The 16,116-nt window shown below is 40.7% G+C and overlaps 1 protein-coding gene across 1 annotated transcript in view; it reads right to left on the bottom strand.

The window, feature by feature from the left end:
• The window catches only part of slc22a31 (solute carrier family 22 member 31), a 58,697-nt gene that overhangs the window by 24,671 nt on the left and 17,910 nt on the right, over positions 1–16,116 (bottom strand). The window contains exons 3-4 of the mRNA XM_048546888.2: positions 15,669–15,823; positions 5,974–6,142 (exon numbers count right to left, since the gene is read on the bottom strand). Of these exons, the coding sequence (XP_048402845.1) occupies positions 5,974–6,142; positions 15,669–15,823 (324 nt within the window). The remainder of the gene's footprint in view (positions 1–5,973; positions 6,143–15,668; positions 15,824–16,116) is intronic.

Here is a 16,116-nt window from a genome sequence, read left to right as displayed (position 1 = left end):
ATGAGGTCAGGTCACACACGAGCAAGGAAACTTTTATTTTAGTGGACAAATCAATACCTCTCCCATGATGAACACCATCTTAAGGAAGCGTGGAGATTGGTAAGGGCCCAGAATGTACTCTGGATGGGGCTTCAAATCACAATCAAGATTGGATCAGTGGTATCCATACTAAATGAGGATGACAGTTCTAAAAAGTCATAGATGCTACATTGAGTTTGCAACAGCTGGTGAGGGAACAAATGAGACAAGAATCTAGTTGACCTTATCTACAACAGAGATTTGTTTGTAGACATCAGTAGGACTGACCACCACAGAGTCATTGTGGAGATTAATCCACTCTTCACAGATCCTCTGTTGTACTGTGTTATTGTCTTCCACACCACCATGCAGACTTGGAACTGATCCAGCACTCAATACTGGTTATCCTACAGAGCCTTATGGATATCAGCAGTAGACCTGCATTCAATGACAATGTGTAATGTTATGGCTTGGCATATTCATTCCTGCCACCCCCAACCATCTAGCGAAGATGTCATCTCTGGTTCAATGTAGAGTGCAGGTTGGCAAGCCAGGAACCACACCACGTTTTTTGTTTTTTAAAAGTTATATTACAGAGCTACTTACATGCCAGAAAGAAAAAAATGTAACAGACAGGGCTAAACAATAATCACAACCAAGAAATCAGACCCAACTTCAGTAGCGTGTCATATCCAGTGAATGGTGGTGTGCAAATAAGTAACCAAGAGCAGGTGGCAGCTCCACAAATAACTCCATCTCAAAAGACTGGGGCAGCAGGGGGAAGCCCAGCACATTATTGCAAAAGACAAAAAAAGGTTGAAAATTGTCCAAGTACATCCTGCCCACAAAAAAGCAGGCCTAAACCAATTCAAACGATTAATTACTGACTTCAGTCTACTCTCAATCAAGGTGATGAAAGCAGTCATCCATTGAGCAAGTGGCACTAGCAAAAGGAATAATATGCTCATAGACACTCAACCTACGATGCACTAGGATGATCAGCTCCTGACCCAAATCCTTATCCAAATACAGACTGAAAAAAAGAGCTGCTGATCTCCAGAGACAAGGTGTACGACTGCTCTCGATATCAAAGGCAGCATTTGGCAGAGTTTGGTATGAAGGAGTTTAGCAAAGCTGAAGTCAATGTGGGTATCAGGAGGAAAACTCTCCACTAGTTGGAGCCATATCTAAAGTAAAGTGAGATGAGTGCAGTTGAAGATTAATCATCTCTGCCCCAGGATATCACTGCAGTAGTTCTTCAAGGAAGTGTCCTAGACCCAACCATCTTCAGCTGCTTCAGCAATTACCTTCCCTCCACAACACTTAGAGGGAGAGGTGTTCACTGATAATTGCACAATATACCGCACTGTTTACGACATCTCTTCACTACTGACGCGTCAAAATCCTGCGATTCCATTCCTAACAGCATGCTGGGTGTCTGTCCACCAAGGATTATGACAGTTGAAGACCGCAGCTCACCACTGCTTTTGAGGGAAATTAGAGATGGGCAACAAATTCTAACCTGGCCAGTAACACCAGTGGTAGCCATGCTACTATACTACTTCCTATACTGCCCAATAACCTAATACACGGTACCTGGTCATCAAATGACTTCCGAAAATCCATGTACAGTACGATTACATGTTTCTCTTTATCTACAGTGCATATTCTTTCAGTGACTACTACAAAATCATTACCCATAGCATCATATTTCCTTGCAAACTGTTGTTTAACATACTCCAATCAAAAAGCATTAGCGAGTTACCTTTTAACCTCTAGACATCTGAGTATAGAGACAGGAAATTGTTTACTCCTGCAGGCATCCATAATATGCATTCAGACACGAATTTCAGCTTCCTTCAGAATCTGAAAACTCATGGCCCAGGACATTTCTCCCTCTACTACTCCATCAAGTCAGGGCCAGTCTCTAATATCAAAGCACATACAATAGGTCTGTATAGTGCTACTGCCGGCATGCTGAGAATAAAGAGACTTAATCTGATGAAGCTGCAAAACAGGTTCAAACATTTATTAAAAACACCAGAAACAATATGATGTGACCTGGTCTTTGTGATCACACAAGCAGTGGATCGGATAAAAGCCACAAAGATTGTCGTATTAGTTGTTTGATTATCACCAGAGTCACAACTCAATTCGAGGAAGAGATGCACCAAACATTCCCAACTTCTGATGGCAAAGCACAACCACAGTACAAAAGACACCACACCTATGATTATCACAATTTTCTCCTAGGATCTCCATCACCGATGTTGTTAATTTGTCGCTCTCCACGTAATTTCAAGAAACGTCACAGCATATTGGATTCAGCAAAGACTACAATTCCAACAATAACCCACGCTTAAGTGTTCAAAGAAATATTCTTGAAAATAAGCTGCACTTCTAAACAACGTGTTCCAGTACAACTTTAGTACTGGTATCAATCCAGCCACGTATAAAATTGCTTAACATATGCCCTGCCCAGACAAAAAAAATACGATTGACCATTTACCACCCTAGTCTGCACGCAATCCGTGAAGTGGAGGAAGGCAATGTCATCAAGCTGCATCCATCATATTGGACTGAGATGATTACTTTGCTTTTGAACTGGTCACAGCCTTGAGCCACACATTATAGACAAGCTGGATTCAAGAGGGACTTTAAAAAGGATATTTTGTCTTTGACATCAAGACAATATTTGATCATGTGACAAACAGCCATGATCATGTGACAAACAGCCAGCGTGAAATGGAGCTAAGTAGAAACCCGGTGAAAGGGGTGCATAGTTGACAACTGGTACGGGTCACGGGTGTCATTGATAACAAATAATAGTGATTTTGACTACTAGAAGCCAATGATCATGGTGCCAGGACATCATTACAAGTCCTAGCCTCAATGGCCTTTACCTGTTCATCAAATCACCTTTTTGTTCACTAAGTATTTATTTCCATTCTCAACTCCTCAGATGAGGCAAATTGCATCTGCACATAAAACTTGGACAGGATTAATGTTTAGACTGATCTTATACATGTGCAAGGCGATAAGCATTTTCTCATCACATTCAACAGTAGGACAATCACAGAACTCTTCTATCAACATTTCAGAGGATATTACTATCAGTGGCAAAATTTCAGAGATACAAGAGCAGATCAGAAGCTGGGGATTCTGCAATTATTAAAAAAATTAAAATCAAAATATCCCACCATACCCCAACTTTCCAAAGCACAAGTAAAATATTCTCCATTTCCTTGAATGAGTACAGTTCCAACAGTATAAAAGACCTGATATTATCAAGATAAAGCAGCCCCTTGTTCAGCAGCACATCCACCAACAGCAAATCATAGCTACAGAAATATTGCAAAAATTCTCCAAGGTTTATTTATTGGTATCTTCCAAACAAAATGACCTGTCCCAACTAGTAGATTAAAGGCACCAGGTGCCTAGGAACACAATTGTGCCCCCTCCAACTCATACCATTCAGACATGGAACTATAAAATTGCTGTTCCTACAGTCACAAGCCAAAATCCTCAAACTCCCTATTGTGTATGACAACAGCACACAAGCTGATGCAGTTCAATGAAGCAGGTCACCAGATATTCAAGGGCAATAAATGCTAGCCATGAAAATGAGCCAATTTCTCTGCACGAGTATCCTGCAAATGTTTGTCTGTCAAATCAACAACTTATTGCATTACTTGGCGACAAGCCTTCCACTTCATAAGATGATGACATACAGCATGGGGGTGAACTCAAGCATTGGCTGACATGAACCCCACATTAACCTCAGGAATCTCACTGTAGCATAGCAGTCCCTTCCATATTTGCTACAGGGACAACAGGGGTAGATTCACTGGCCTTCATTTTCTCCTGCCTCTTTTCTCAGCCATTAAGCTCTTTGTTTGGAAGAGGCAAGCAGAAACAAGCAAACACAGCCAGCCAGCTAGCTGCCACAAGTCATGGCTGTTAGTGACCATCTCTCAGCTATTAGGCATTTTCATGTGTTTTGCAGGCATGGAAGTACGTACGTCAGGAAGTTGAGATTCACTGGTCAGTTCACTGTCCAGAAACAGTAGAGGACAATCATCCATCTGATGAATGTAGCCAGCCTAGCAGGTGGCATTGAGCAAGGAGTGCACGCTAATGAAATTAGCACCTTCATCTGCCAAGAGATGCCAAGGATATGTTTGGGACAATGAAGGCAGAAGCCCTTACTCCGTTCAAAGGCATCATAACCATGTCTCACTTCGTGGATGAGGATGCAAGCCTTGTAAACTCAATTTGGTGTTCTCAAGTCAGGGTTGCTGTTGTTCCATAAGACCATGTTATCATATTGAGTGACAGAGCGGGTTTGACAGGCTATACGGTCTTTTCTTGTTACTATTTATTCTTAAACCTTTCACCACTGTTAAATGTCCTTTAATTATCTCCGAATCCAGGTTCAGCAGTTTGTACTATCTCTGAACAATCATGGGAGATTTTAATCTACATTTGGACTGGAAAAAAGAAAGATGTGCAAAGCAAGTAAAGATGAGGAATCCCCATTGAATGTTTCAGGATAGTTTCTTAGAAAAGCATGTTCTGGTGCCAACCACAGAGCAGCTTATACTACAGCTGCTTTTGAATAATTAACGACCTTGTAGTAAAGGTATCCCTAGGTAACAGAGTGGTGTGTATCTGAATCTTACATCAGTTTGAAAACGAAGGAATGGGTCTGATAAGATCTTTTTAAACTTGAAAAATAAGGGCATGAAAGCAGTGCTGGTTCATGTGAATTGGAAAATTTTGTTGAAGGATAGGCAATTTGTGGTGCATTTGTGGGCAAATTCCTAGAGACAGACCTGTCATCTGTAGTTAATCAGAAGGTTTGCTTATTGTATCTGACTTAAAAAGCATATACTTACGTACGGACAAATGGCAGGTTAGAAGCTTCGGCAGGAAATTTTTTTTAAAAAGGTAAGGAATGGCTGGCAGCTTAGTGAGGAGGGAAGTTTTAGAATATGAAAGAAAGTGAGCCAGAGAAGAAAAATGTAGGGTTACTATAACTATTTTAAAAAGACAAGTTAACAGTTTGTGTTGATGCTGTAGAAAATTTAACTGCAGAATCAATAATGAAAGACAACAAGATGGCAGATAAATTGAACAGATATTTTGTATTAGTCTTTACCTTACAGGACACAAGTAGCAACTCAAACAGCTGTAAATTGGGGGATGGAAATGATGGAGGGAAGCAGAAAATGTACCACAGAAGCGATATTGAATAACTTATTTGAACTGGGGCTGACAAGCACCCAGGTCTCAATGGATTTCATCCTTAATTCTTAAGGGCATGGAATGCCCTGCCAGCAACAGTAGTAAACTCATCAACTTTAAGGGCATTTAAACGGTCATTGGATAAACAAATGGATGATAATGGAATAGTGAAGTTTAGATGGGCTTCAGATTGGTTTCACAGGTCAGCGCAACATAGAGGGCCGAAGGGCCTGTAATGCACTGTAATGTTCAACATTCTAAGATTCATTAAACCCCCTTTTTTGATCACGTTCATACTTTGTTCCATTGATCTGAAGCATTAGATAGTTTTCAACATTAAGGACGCCTGTTGTTGAATGCATGACTTCAAGAAAGCTTAGAAAACACAGGACCGTTTAAATTGAAAGAGTATTAGCACGTGACAACATTTAAATTCAAGAAAGAAATTTGGCAGTTAGGAAGTTTTATCTATCTTAATAGATGAAAAAATGCTTTTAAAAGTCACTTTCAGCTCCAGAAACAAAAGTAGTTTTTATACTTACAGAAGCTGTCCACTTGATTCATGCACATAATATGAGAGAATGCCAATGTAAAAATACGTATTTTTTGACAATTTTTGAAGGGGCAGTGAAAAATATTTTGCATTTAGCAGGATTATAGATAGTTATCTAATTCATTTAGGTAATGACTTACTGTTGCAACACTCACCACCAATAAATGAGTAGTAATATGAAGGGGCCAGTGACAACAGCCTGCAAAATTCTCCAATCTCTGCATAACTCAACTAATCCTGGCAGCAACATCTCCCCAGCCACTGTAAAAGCTCCAGCAATTACTGTAATCATCAGTCGATGTGGTGGGTCACACATCTCCAACCCTGGAGGAGGAAAACAAATCTAAAATTGATTTCTCATTTATACAGGAAACAAGTCTTTTTTTCGGCATTATAATGTTCTTTCTACAATTGAAAAGGAAAGAAAATGACAAAAATAGGGCAGAGGCAACACTTATGCCTGATGATCTTGTATTTGGCTACAGATGGTTAGAGATATAACGATGAGCAAGATAATTGATAGATTTTAAATTACAGCTTTTCTCCATGTTTACATAGATTGTGGACTACAGACAGATTCAGGGCAGCAAGGAAAGGTAGACAAAGAAAGGTTATAAAAGAACCATGTTTGAAACTAAAATAATGTTGTGTAGGACAAAAAAAATATGTTGAGGATTTCAATGGCATGAGGCACAGATGGTATTAATGAGGGTTACCTGCTTTCATCCAGATGGAAAATGTAATTAGCTTAGTGAGAGAGTGGCCCAGAAAGAAGGTGGCATGCAATTGTGCAAAGGTGAAGTGGTAGTGTCTCCACCTCTGGACCCAGATGGCAGAGATTCAAGTCCCACTTACTCATAATACTTCAACAGGTTGATGAACAAAAGATCCGCTTGCCTGTAGTTGCATGTGAATGCAGAGATGTGTCAAGCTGTTGTAGCAATGTGGTGGTGTCCCTACCTCTGAGCTTAGGATCAAGTCAAACCAGCTCTGAAAGTGTGTGTTATTACATGTTTGAACAGTTTGATTAAAAATCACAACAGTTCTGTATAAATGTTTTGTAATACACAGCAGTAGTGTCAAGTCCTACCTACCCCAGGAGGTGGGCCATGAAATGTTTAGAGTTAGCTTAAAAATAAAAACTAACTTACTGGGGTGTGCGCGGATGTAAGAAAAAACAGCCAACACTGGGCATTATTATTTAGGGGACGCCAAAGTACTAGTGTATTCTTCAGAAATAGAGTTGGAGGTCCTCTAAAATTTGTAGCAGACGATGGCTGCCTGAAAGTGAAAGAGGTGGCGATATTGGTGTTGGGGGTGGGGAAGAAGAAAAAAAAAATCTCTTTACTGATTGGAATCTTATCTCACAAAAAGGAAGATTATTGGAAGTCAGGCATCTTAGCTCCAAGCCATCACTGTAGGTGTTCCAGAGAGTCCTAAACCCAACCATCTTAAGCAGGTTCAACAATCTTCCCTTTGTAAGATCAGTAGTACAGATATTCACTGACCTGGATAATATTTAGCAGCATTCTTGACTCCTCAGATACAGAAGTAGTCCATTTTCAAAAGTATCAAGACTCAAATATCCAGGTTTGGGCTGACCAAGTGGCAAGTAACATTCATGCCACTCAAGTGCCGGAAATTGATAATCTAATGAGAAAAATCTAACAACATCCCGTCGGATATCCAATGGCATCACAATCACAGAACCATCTACTGTCAACATTGTTAGGATTACTTTTGACCTGAAACCGAACATGAGGAGGTTTATAAATACTGCAGCTATAACAGTAAGCTCGGAATCCTGTTCACCTACTGAATCCTCACCTACTGATCTACCTGCCCAGCATCTACGAACTACAAGTCTCTTGAGTGTGGTGGAATATTTCCCACTTTCTTGAACGAAAGCAACTCCAACAATATTCAAGTATGTCACCACCATCCAGGACAGAGCTGCCTGCTTGATTGGCACATCACAAACATTTACTTCCTCCCATCACTGTACACACTGCTGCTGAGCATCAATCTACAAGATGCACTAGAAATTCATCAGGTGCCTTAGACAGCACATTCCAAACACACATCATCTAGAAGGCAAAGGGCAGCTGATATGGGAGGGGAAAAGGAAAATCACCACCTGCAAGCAGCTCTACACGTCACTCACCATCTGGAGCTCAAAATATATCACTGTTCCTTCAGCATCACTTGGTCAAAATCATGGAACTCCCTCCCCAGTGGCTTGGGCAGTGTATCTAAACCAAATGGACAGCAACAATTCAAAAAGGCTGCTCAACAAGGATAACTAAAGATAGGCAATTAAAGCTAGTCCAGCCAACAATGCCTGCATCCTATGATAAAATAGGATAATGTTAAAACAAAGAAAGCCAAGAACAGCCCTAGCAAAGATCACGTTTGGAAATTCCATCTGCAGTACTTGCCTTCGACTTGGTGGATTGTGTTTGAATATTAAACATGGACAGGGTCTTGGTTTTAAGTTGAGTTAAAAGAGAGAGGCATGCTTTCAGGTCAGATACCTGAAGGTTTAAAAATATATTATGAAAAACATTCAGTTCCAGCTCCCTGTCTAATTAACAGTGACATAAAAAAAACTGGCAGCTACAATGTGAGCAGCATTTGGAGGCTATTTGAATATGGAGCCCCACTGACCGCATGAAAGAATTACAATGAAGAAACTCATTTTCTGAAGAACAGTCACTGGACTGGAAATGTTAATTCAGCTTTCTCTTCCTAGGTGCTTCCTAACATGTTAGATTTTCCAGCAATTCCTGATTTTGTTTAAAAAATCCTTCTGATGGATATAATAGGAGGCACAGTTAGGCAATTATGGAAGGATAAATCTCAGGAATAACCAAAAGGTTAATACATGGGACTTAAAGTATCATTGTGTGAGGGAATTGTATTAAAAAGAATAAAAACAGGACTTGAAGATATGCAAAGGAAAGGATGAATCTGCCAATATCATGCAGATTGCCAGAAGCTTAGGTCTGGTAACGAGTATCCTGGTTCATTGTTTGTTCAATTACAGAGGTCTAGATAGCGAGTGTACATCATTGATAGATGGAGTGGACTGTTCACAAAGTGTCGTTACATGAACATTTGAATGAGGAAGACTGAGCAATTCAGGTTTGGTGATGATAGCACATTGAAATTAGTAGGAAAAACAGTAATTCCATGCAAGACAGCCAAGGTAAAAAAAACTTCATAAATATGAATGTAGTAACCAATGAAATTCGTTCCTATTCAGCAAACCTTCATATTTATGACTTTTTCAATGCAGCACAATAAAAGAATCATTTTTGGGAGACCTGTAGATTTGTAATTTACAGAGTTGGCAAATTGTATTCCCTTAACAAGGCCCATCATCTCTGTGCAGAATGTTACAGAAGTTTGGGCTTCAAATAAAAAAAATTCAAAGCAACATTGGCAGTTTGTACTTCCATCTTGTCATAAGGTGAAGACTTTGTTAAAAGGGTGCAGGAATGTTACATGAGGTATTAGTAATGCAGAGGATATTACTGCAACGTCACACTTGTAAGAACTACAGAAGAATGCCAGTGTAACTCATAGTACATCTTCTATGTGAGACTTTAATGAAACCACAGCAATGGATTGCAAGGCATGGAAAATAATATCTTCCTAGGTTTTGCAGATATTAGGACTTGATTTAGTCTGTCAATGGCAGTTTACAGTACAATAATCATGGACAGATAAATAGGAACAGGATTGAGAGCACTGGCTAATATCTTAATAGATAATGAGGAAGAAGGCTAATGCCCTTTTCTTATTTTAAAGCAGTCTGTGACATGTTATCTTTTAAAAATTGTTTGGGAATGTTACAGTCTGGAGAGGTTTGCTGATCTGTACAAAAAAAACTACCCTTACAACAAATCAAGTAAAATTTGAACCATTAGCCAGTTACAGTAGCATATCACCACATCAATCGTTGAGAAAGGAAGTAATGACTGAAGCTGTAAACCTCCAAAGGCATAAAATAAGCTGTAAAATCAAAGACTGTTTCTATAAGATGATATAGCAATTGTAGTTCGTTGGACAAAAAAAAAAGCACAGTAGATTTATCCCAGCCTTTGCCATCGATGTTCTGCTCAGTTGACTTTCTTGGGCCAGGTTAAAGTTTCACTGTTACCGTACTGCTGGTGGGTCTCTGTAGTCTTAGGGTTGCATGTAGAACACTTGCCATTCCAGTAGGGGGAGAGTCTGCCAAAGCCTGGAGGACACTAAAAGATTGCTCACTTCTCTATGGCCTTCTTTGTACAGGCTGCTTCTAAAATCTGCTACCAGGAAAAAAATGCATGCTAAGCTTCAGAGGACTAATCTGGAGTTCTGTCCAGAACCTTGAAAGTTCACCTCACATTGAAGATTTGCCATTTGGATGCACTACCTGGTCTCTCAGCCAGGAAGATTCCAACATGGGAAGTCAATATCTCGGTCCTAGACCTTTTCTATATTGTATCAGAGATAATGGGAACTGAAGATGCTGGAGAATCCAAGATGGTGGAGTGTGGAGCTGGATGGGCGCGGCGGGCCGGGCGGCGTCTCAGGGGCACGGGGGCTGACGTTTCGGGCCTAGATCCTTCATCAGAGAGGCTGGTGGGGGGGTCGGGGCCCGGGGCGTCGGCTTTTGTGCTCCTGGGATGCTGCTTGGCCTGCTGTGTTCATCCAGCTTCACACTTTATTATCTTTTCTATATTGTGACAAGATTGTGCCCTTTAAGACAGAGGTGTTCTATGGTTTTTCACTTGGAGAGGAGCATTCCACAATGGTGCTGGAATGTCTCTTGCAGACAGGCAGTTGGCAAACAGCTTTGAGTTCTCCCTGAGTGTTTTTTTTTAATGAGACTAAAGAACCATGAGTGGGCAGATGCAAGAAGGCTCTGGTTTTACTTCCAGTTAATGAGAAGGCTGCTGAGCTAAAGTCTTGAGTTCCTGGCTGCTTGTTTGAGGTCTTAGGCAGTGAGGCTTCCTCTTAAAAAATCAAAAGGGGCAGATTGTTTCTTGCTTCCGGACTTGCTTCTGGACAGAAGAGAGAAAGCACATGAGAACTGTACTTGTTTTGCTGAATTAAATTTTTGCCAAGGGTATATTTGTAGGATGAGCCCTATATGGGAATAGTTGATAATTAATGGATAAATAATCTTTATTTTGTTGAATATTTCTACAGAGTAAAATTTATGCCTTTTTTGTATTTTAGCTATGTTGTAAGAACAAAATAAGTTTTGATTAAAGCCAATCACATATGGAACACAGCATCTTACGCTTAAAAAAATGATGACGTCATGATCTAGATTATCTCCTTATAATAGTTTTGTTGGGTTGGGCAGGGGGTGGTGGTGGTGAGAACGGAGGCAGCTCTAGTCTGGTCCATAACAACATTAATGATCTTGTTTGGGTAGTTGAGGTTCTACTTCTCCAAAATTATGGGCTCTTCAGAGAGTAGATGTGGACATGTTCGGCTGAATGGCCTGTTTCCACACTGTAAAGATTGTATGATTTTATGATCAGAGAGAAATTCTAGTGCAGATAAAAAGCTGATGTGACAATACAGAATAACTTTGATAAAGTTCATCACTGATTTGTTCCTCTGATCCCACAGTTGGTCTCAAGATTCAATTTCCAGCTCCCAAATATCTTTCAATAGGCCATTCCACAATTTTTTTTTTAGAAGTATGATGTGGTGAGTGGGGTTCCACAGGGCTCTGTCCTTGGGCCTCTACTGTTTGTAATTTTTATTAATGACTTGGATGAGGGGATTGAAGGATGGGTCAGCAAGTTTGCAGACGACACAAAGGTCGGAGGTGTCGTTGACAGTGTAGAGGGCTGTTGTAGGCTGCAGCGGGATATTGACAGGATGCAGAGATGGGCTGAGAGGTGGCAGATGGAGTTCAACCTGGATAAATGCGAGGTGATGCATTTTGGAAGGTCGAATTTGAAAGCTGAGTACAGGATTAAGGATAGGATTCTTGGCAGCGTGGAGGAACAGAGGGATCTTGGTGTGCAGATACATAGATCCCTTAAAATGGCCACCCAAGTGGACAGGGTTGTTAAGAAAGCATATGGTGTTTTGGCTTTCATTAACAGGGGGATTGAGTTTAAGAGTCGTGAGATCTTGTTGCAGCTCTATAAAACTTTGGTTAGACCGCACTTGGAATACTGCGTCCAGTTCTGGGCGCCGTATTATAGGAAAGATGTGGATGCTTTGGAGAGGGTTCAGAGGAGGTTTACCAGGATGCTGCCTGGACTGGAGGGCTTATCTTATGAAGAGAGGTTGACTGAGCTCGGTCTCTTTTCATTGGAGAAAAGGAGGAGGAGAGGGGACCTAATTGAGGTATACAAGATAATGAGAGGCATAGATAGAGTTGATAGCCAGAGACTATTTCCCAGGGCAGAAATGGCTAGCACGAGGGGTCATAGTTTTAAGCTGGTTGGTGGAAAGTATAGAGGGGATGTCAGAGGCAGGTTCTTTACGCAGAGAGTTGTGAGAGCATGGAATGCGTTGCCAGCAGCAGTTGTGGAAGCAAGGTCATTGGGGTCATTTAAGAGACTGCTGGACATGTATATGGTCACAGAAATTTGAGGGTGCATACATGAGGATCAATGGTCGGCACAACATTGTGGGCTGAAGGGCCTGTTCTGTGCTGTACTGTTCTATGTTCTATGTTCTAATATGCCATGCAGAATCTGGGAGTCTGAGTAAGAATCTGATTATAGCAGTGGAAAGTCCTCTCAGAATGGGATTTGAAAGAGAATGTAAATGTCCAAGTGCATCAAAGGTTTTAGTTGACTGGCCAAATTGTACATTGATGACTGCTTTGCAAAATAAACATTTCAGATGGTTAAAATTGTATCAGAATAATGGGAACTGCAGATGCTGGAGAATCCGAGATAACAAAGTGTGGAGCTGGACGAACACAGCAGGCCAAGCAGCATCCTAGGAGCACAAACGCTGGATGTTTCGGGAAGGGTCTAGGTCTGAAACATCAGCTTTTGTGCTCCTAAGATGCTGCCTGGCCTCCTGTGCTCATCCAGCTCTACACTTTGTTATCTCGGATGGTTGGTAGCTATAGCCTCTAGCAACTAATTTATGGCAGAAATTCAAAACACAATCCCTTTCAAAAGCTAGGGGATAATAGTTGGTTCAGTTTTTGTAGAATATTTAATAACATGCACGATTAGACATGGATGGAACCTGAACAGATGATGGAAACTGGAAGTGTATCATACATTTGTACGTTGGATCATTGCAAACAATAGATGGTGAAAAATAATGGACTAACAAAGTGGAGCAAGCAGTGGTAATTAAAAAAGGGCCTTTAAGATCAAATAATAAAAAAAAAGTGTTACCATACATGTAGAAGGGAGCCATCACAGCAAGAAGAAAGATACCATGGCGGGGGAAAAAAAACTACTGAATTTACAAGGCAAGGGACCATACATCAGATCTAGGAATTGGCAGAAGGAGGCAAAAACTTGGAATGCCGGGAAATGAATTGCAGATTCAGACATTAGGCCGAAAGCTGATCACAGCTCAAGAAAACCAAACCACACAAAAGCTGTGAAAGGAAGTCTAGCCGCAAAGTCCAGGTTGAATAATAGTAGTCCAGATGAGACCTGAAGGCAATATAGTTTAACAAGCGCAAAGAAAAGACAAGAGGCACAAGAATCAGAAGCACTCAAGACAGAGAACATCAAGGTGTCTACCAACAAGTTAGAAAGTAGAATGACAAAGGAGGCAGCACAAAACAACTCAATAGCTGGAGAGAATTTGAATTAGGTTTATTGTTGTGCACACAAGTTACAAAATAAAAACAGAACAGGAGTACAGTGAAAAGTGAACACTGGGGACTACTCATCTAATTTTAATTGCAGGTATGCATGGCTCATGTCCAGTTTTAACTTATGGGAAGTGGTTTACTGTTTGCTTGAAATCCCCAAAGGCAAAATGACATATTGGGCTTAATTACCACTGCTTGCTCCACTTTGTTAGTCCATTATTTTTCACCATCTATTGTTTGTAATGATCCAACGTACACAAACCTAAGGGTTAGAGACCAGAGCAAATCTTGTTAAAGACTGGTTCCACAATTACTGATACGGCTGAGCTGATCTTGCTTTCCACTAGAACTGGGTGACTATCTAACCAGACATTTATTTTGATTGGTTCTAATTTGGATTTTACTAAGTATTTCAACTGTTCCAAGCCACATGTTGGTGATCTTTCCAGGTGCGCACATTCCTGGTTACTGACCTGTGAATTCTCTTATTGGAGATCGTGGGACCCCTTTGCTGTCTCAGGTCCACATACTGGCAGCAACTACAACAGCTTGCTGGCCTAGATCCTTAAGAACATTTCAGACATTTGGCAAAGGCTAAGCTTTGCTTTAGGGTTCTGCTGTGGGCTGACAGAGGGTTCCTCTGCTCAGGATACATCCTGCTTGAGGCTATGCAATTGCCTGTATTGAAGTGGTGTTTCCCAAGCTCACCCAGACAGTGGAGGGTGTCCACTTTCATTGGAATAACCTGTAGCTCACTTGTTGCATTTTCTAATGACAAAAATCAGTTGTAGTGCCCATTTCAAGTCCAGGTGGGCTTCAGCTAGGTGCTTTTGCATGGTTACATCACTAATCCCACACTCCAATTAGTGTCTCAGCATCTCATTAAGGGTTTACCCAAAGTCGCACTCCTCTGCCAGTTGTCTTAACCTTGAAAAAAAAATGCTGATACAGATTTCCCTGGTTCTCGAACTGGCAAATAAAACCAATAGTATCTCAGATTTAGAGGTAGCTTGGGGTCATAATATTCCTTAACAAAACTGTCAACTCTTGAAAGATTTTAGTATCAGATGCTTCGGGGAAAGTTAGGCTTCTAATAACCTAAAATGCTGTGGGTCCACAAGTAGTCAGAAGAATTACCCTGCTGTGTTCAACTAGCTCTACACCTTGTTATTTCAGATTCTCCAGCATCTGCAGTTCCTACTATCTCTGAAGAATTACTCATTGCTTTTCAACTGCCCCAATGTCATTTGCCCAGAAAAGAAAATGCATTCTTTCCACATCCTGGGCCAAGGCTTCAATGGCAGGATCAAACAAGTCAAGCCTCCCAAATAAAGGCAGAAACACAGGAATGCTTATCCCAACTCAAAGACCACTGTTGCTAACAAACTTACTTCAGGAGTGTCACAACTCACTCAGATAATAAAAACTACCGATGCTGAGGTCAGAGATAATGGTGTGAGGCTGGAGGAGCACAACAGACCAGGCAGCAGAGCAGGAAAGCTGACATTTTGGGTTCTTCACACAACCTTTCTGAAGGGTCTGGGCCTGAAACATTAGCTTTCTGCTCCTCTGATGCTGCGTGGCTTATGTTCCTCCAGCTCCACACTTATCTCAGGAGTGTATTGTTTTCTCTCATGACCACTAAGATAACTCCATGGAAGCCAGTATCCTGTCACCTAGACACTTTTTAAACTTACAGGTCCACAGTACATGGATTCTGACCAGCTAGTTCAGAGCCAATCCCTAGAATGAGAAGAATCCCTGATACTCCTATTTACTTCTGTCAGCCAAGAGTCCTTGATTGGCGTTATTAACCTGAACCAAATCAGGGAACTCATACTCAAATGAGATCCACCTGGCCAACCTCATTACAATTACATGTAATGACTATACAACTCATTGCTATAAACCTCACACCAGCAAAACAAAAAGTCACAGAACAAGAAAGGACTAGTACCTGTACATTTTATAGATATAGGCACATGTTTGAAGACACTAGAGTTTGTCATCTGGTCAAAACCTAAGTTGCTACATACTTACTTGCAATGTACACTGACAAGAAGAGTCCAGCTGATGCTAACGCACTGAACATATGGAAGAGAACAAACATGAGGAAATCCACAGAGATGGAAACTCCAATATGCTGAATAATTGACAGAATTAGCGAGAGAATGAATGTATTTCGGCGGCCCAGTCTACAAATATAAAAAAAGCCAACATTCAATAGTTTGGCCTCATTATATAAAGACTTCCTCAAACTTACAACTATAATTGTTGCCAATTTGCAAATTGGATTTTAAGTTCACTTCAATTCTTCTGTTTAGGATAATGGTCTATGAGTTATTCAGACAACCCATTTTCTTTCTTTTGTCGTTTCAATAATGTGTAAATCTCTAGCTCAAAAATATATTTGTGGTTAAAAAATGAAGTTCTTTATTTCAGTGCTTACTAGGAAGGGGAATCTGACAATGCAGTTGTAGAGACTGAG

This window comes from Stegostoma tigrinum, chromosome 16 (assembly GCF_030684315.1).
Source record: "Stegostoma tigrinum isolate sSteTig4 chromosome 16, sSteTig4.hap1, whole genome shotgun sequence".
NCBI lineage: Eukaryota > Metazoa > Chordata > Chondrichthyes > Orectolobiformes > Stegostomatidae > Stegostoma > Stegostoma tigrinum.
The sequence above is the reverse complement of the archived record's forward strand: the minus strand, read 5'-3'. Positions and strand labels throughout refer to the sequence as shown.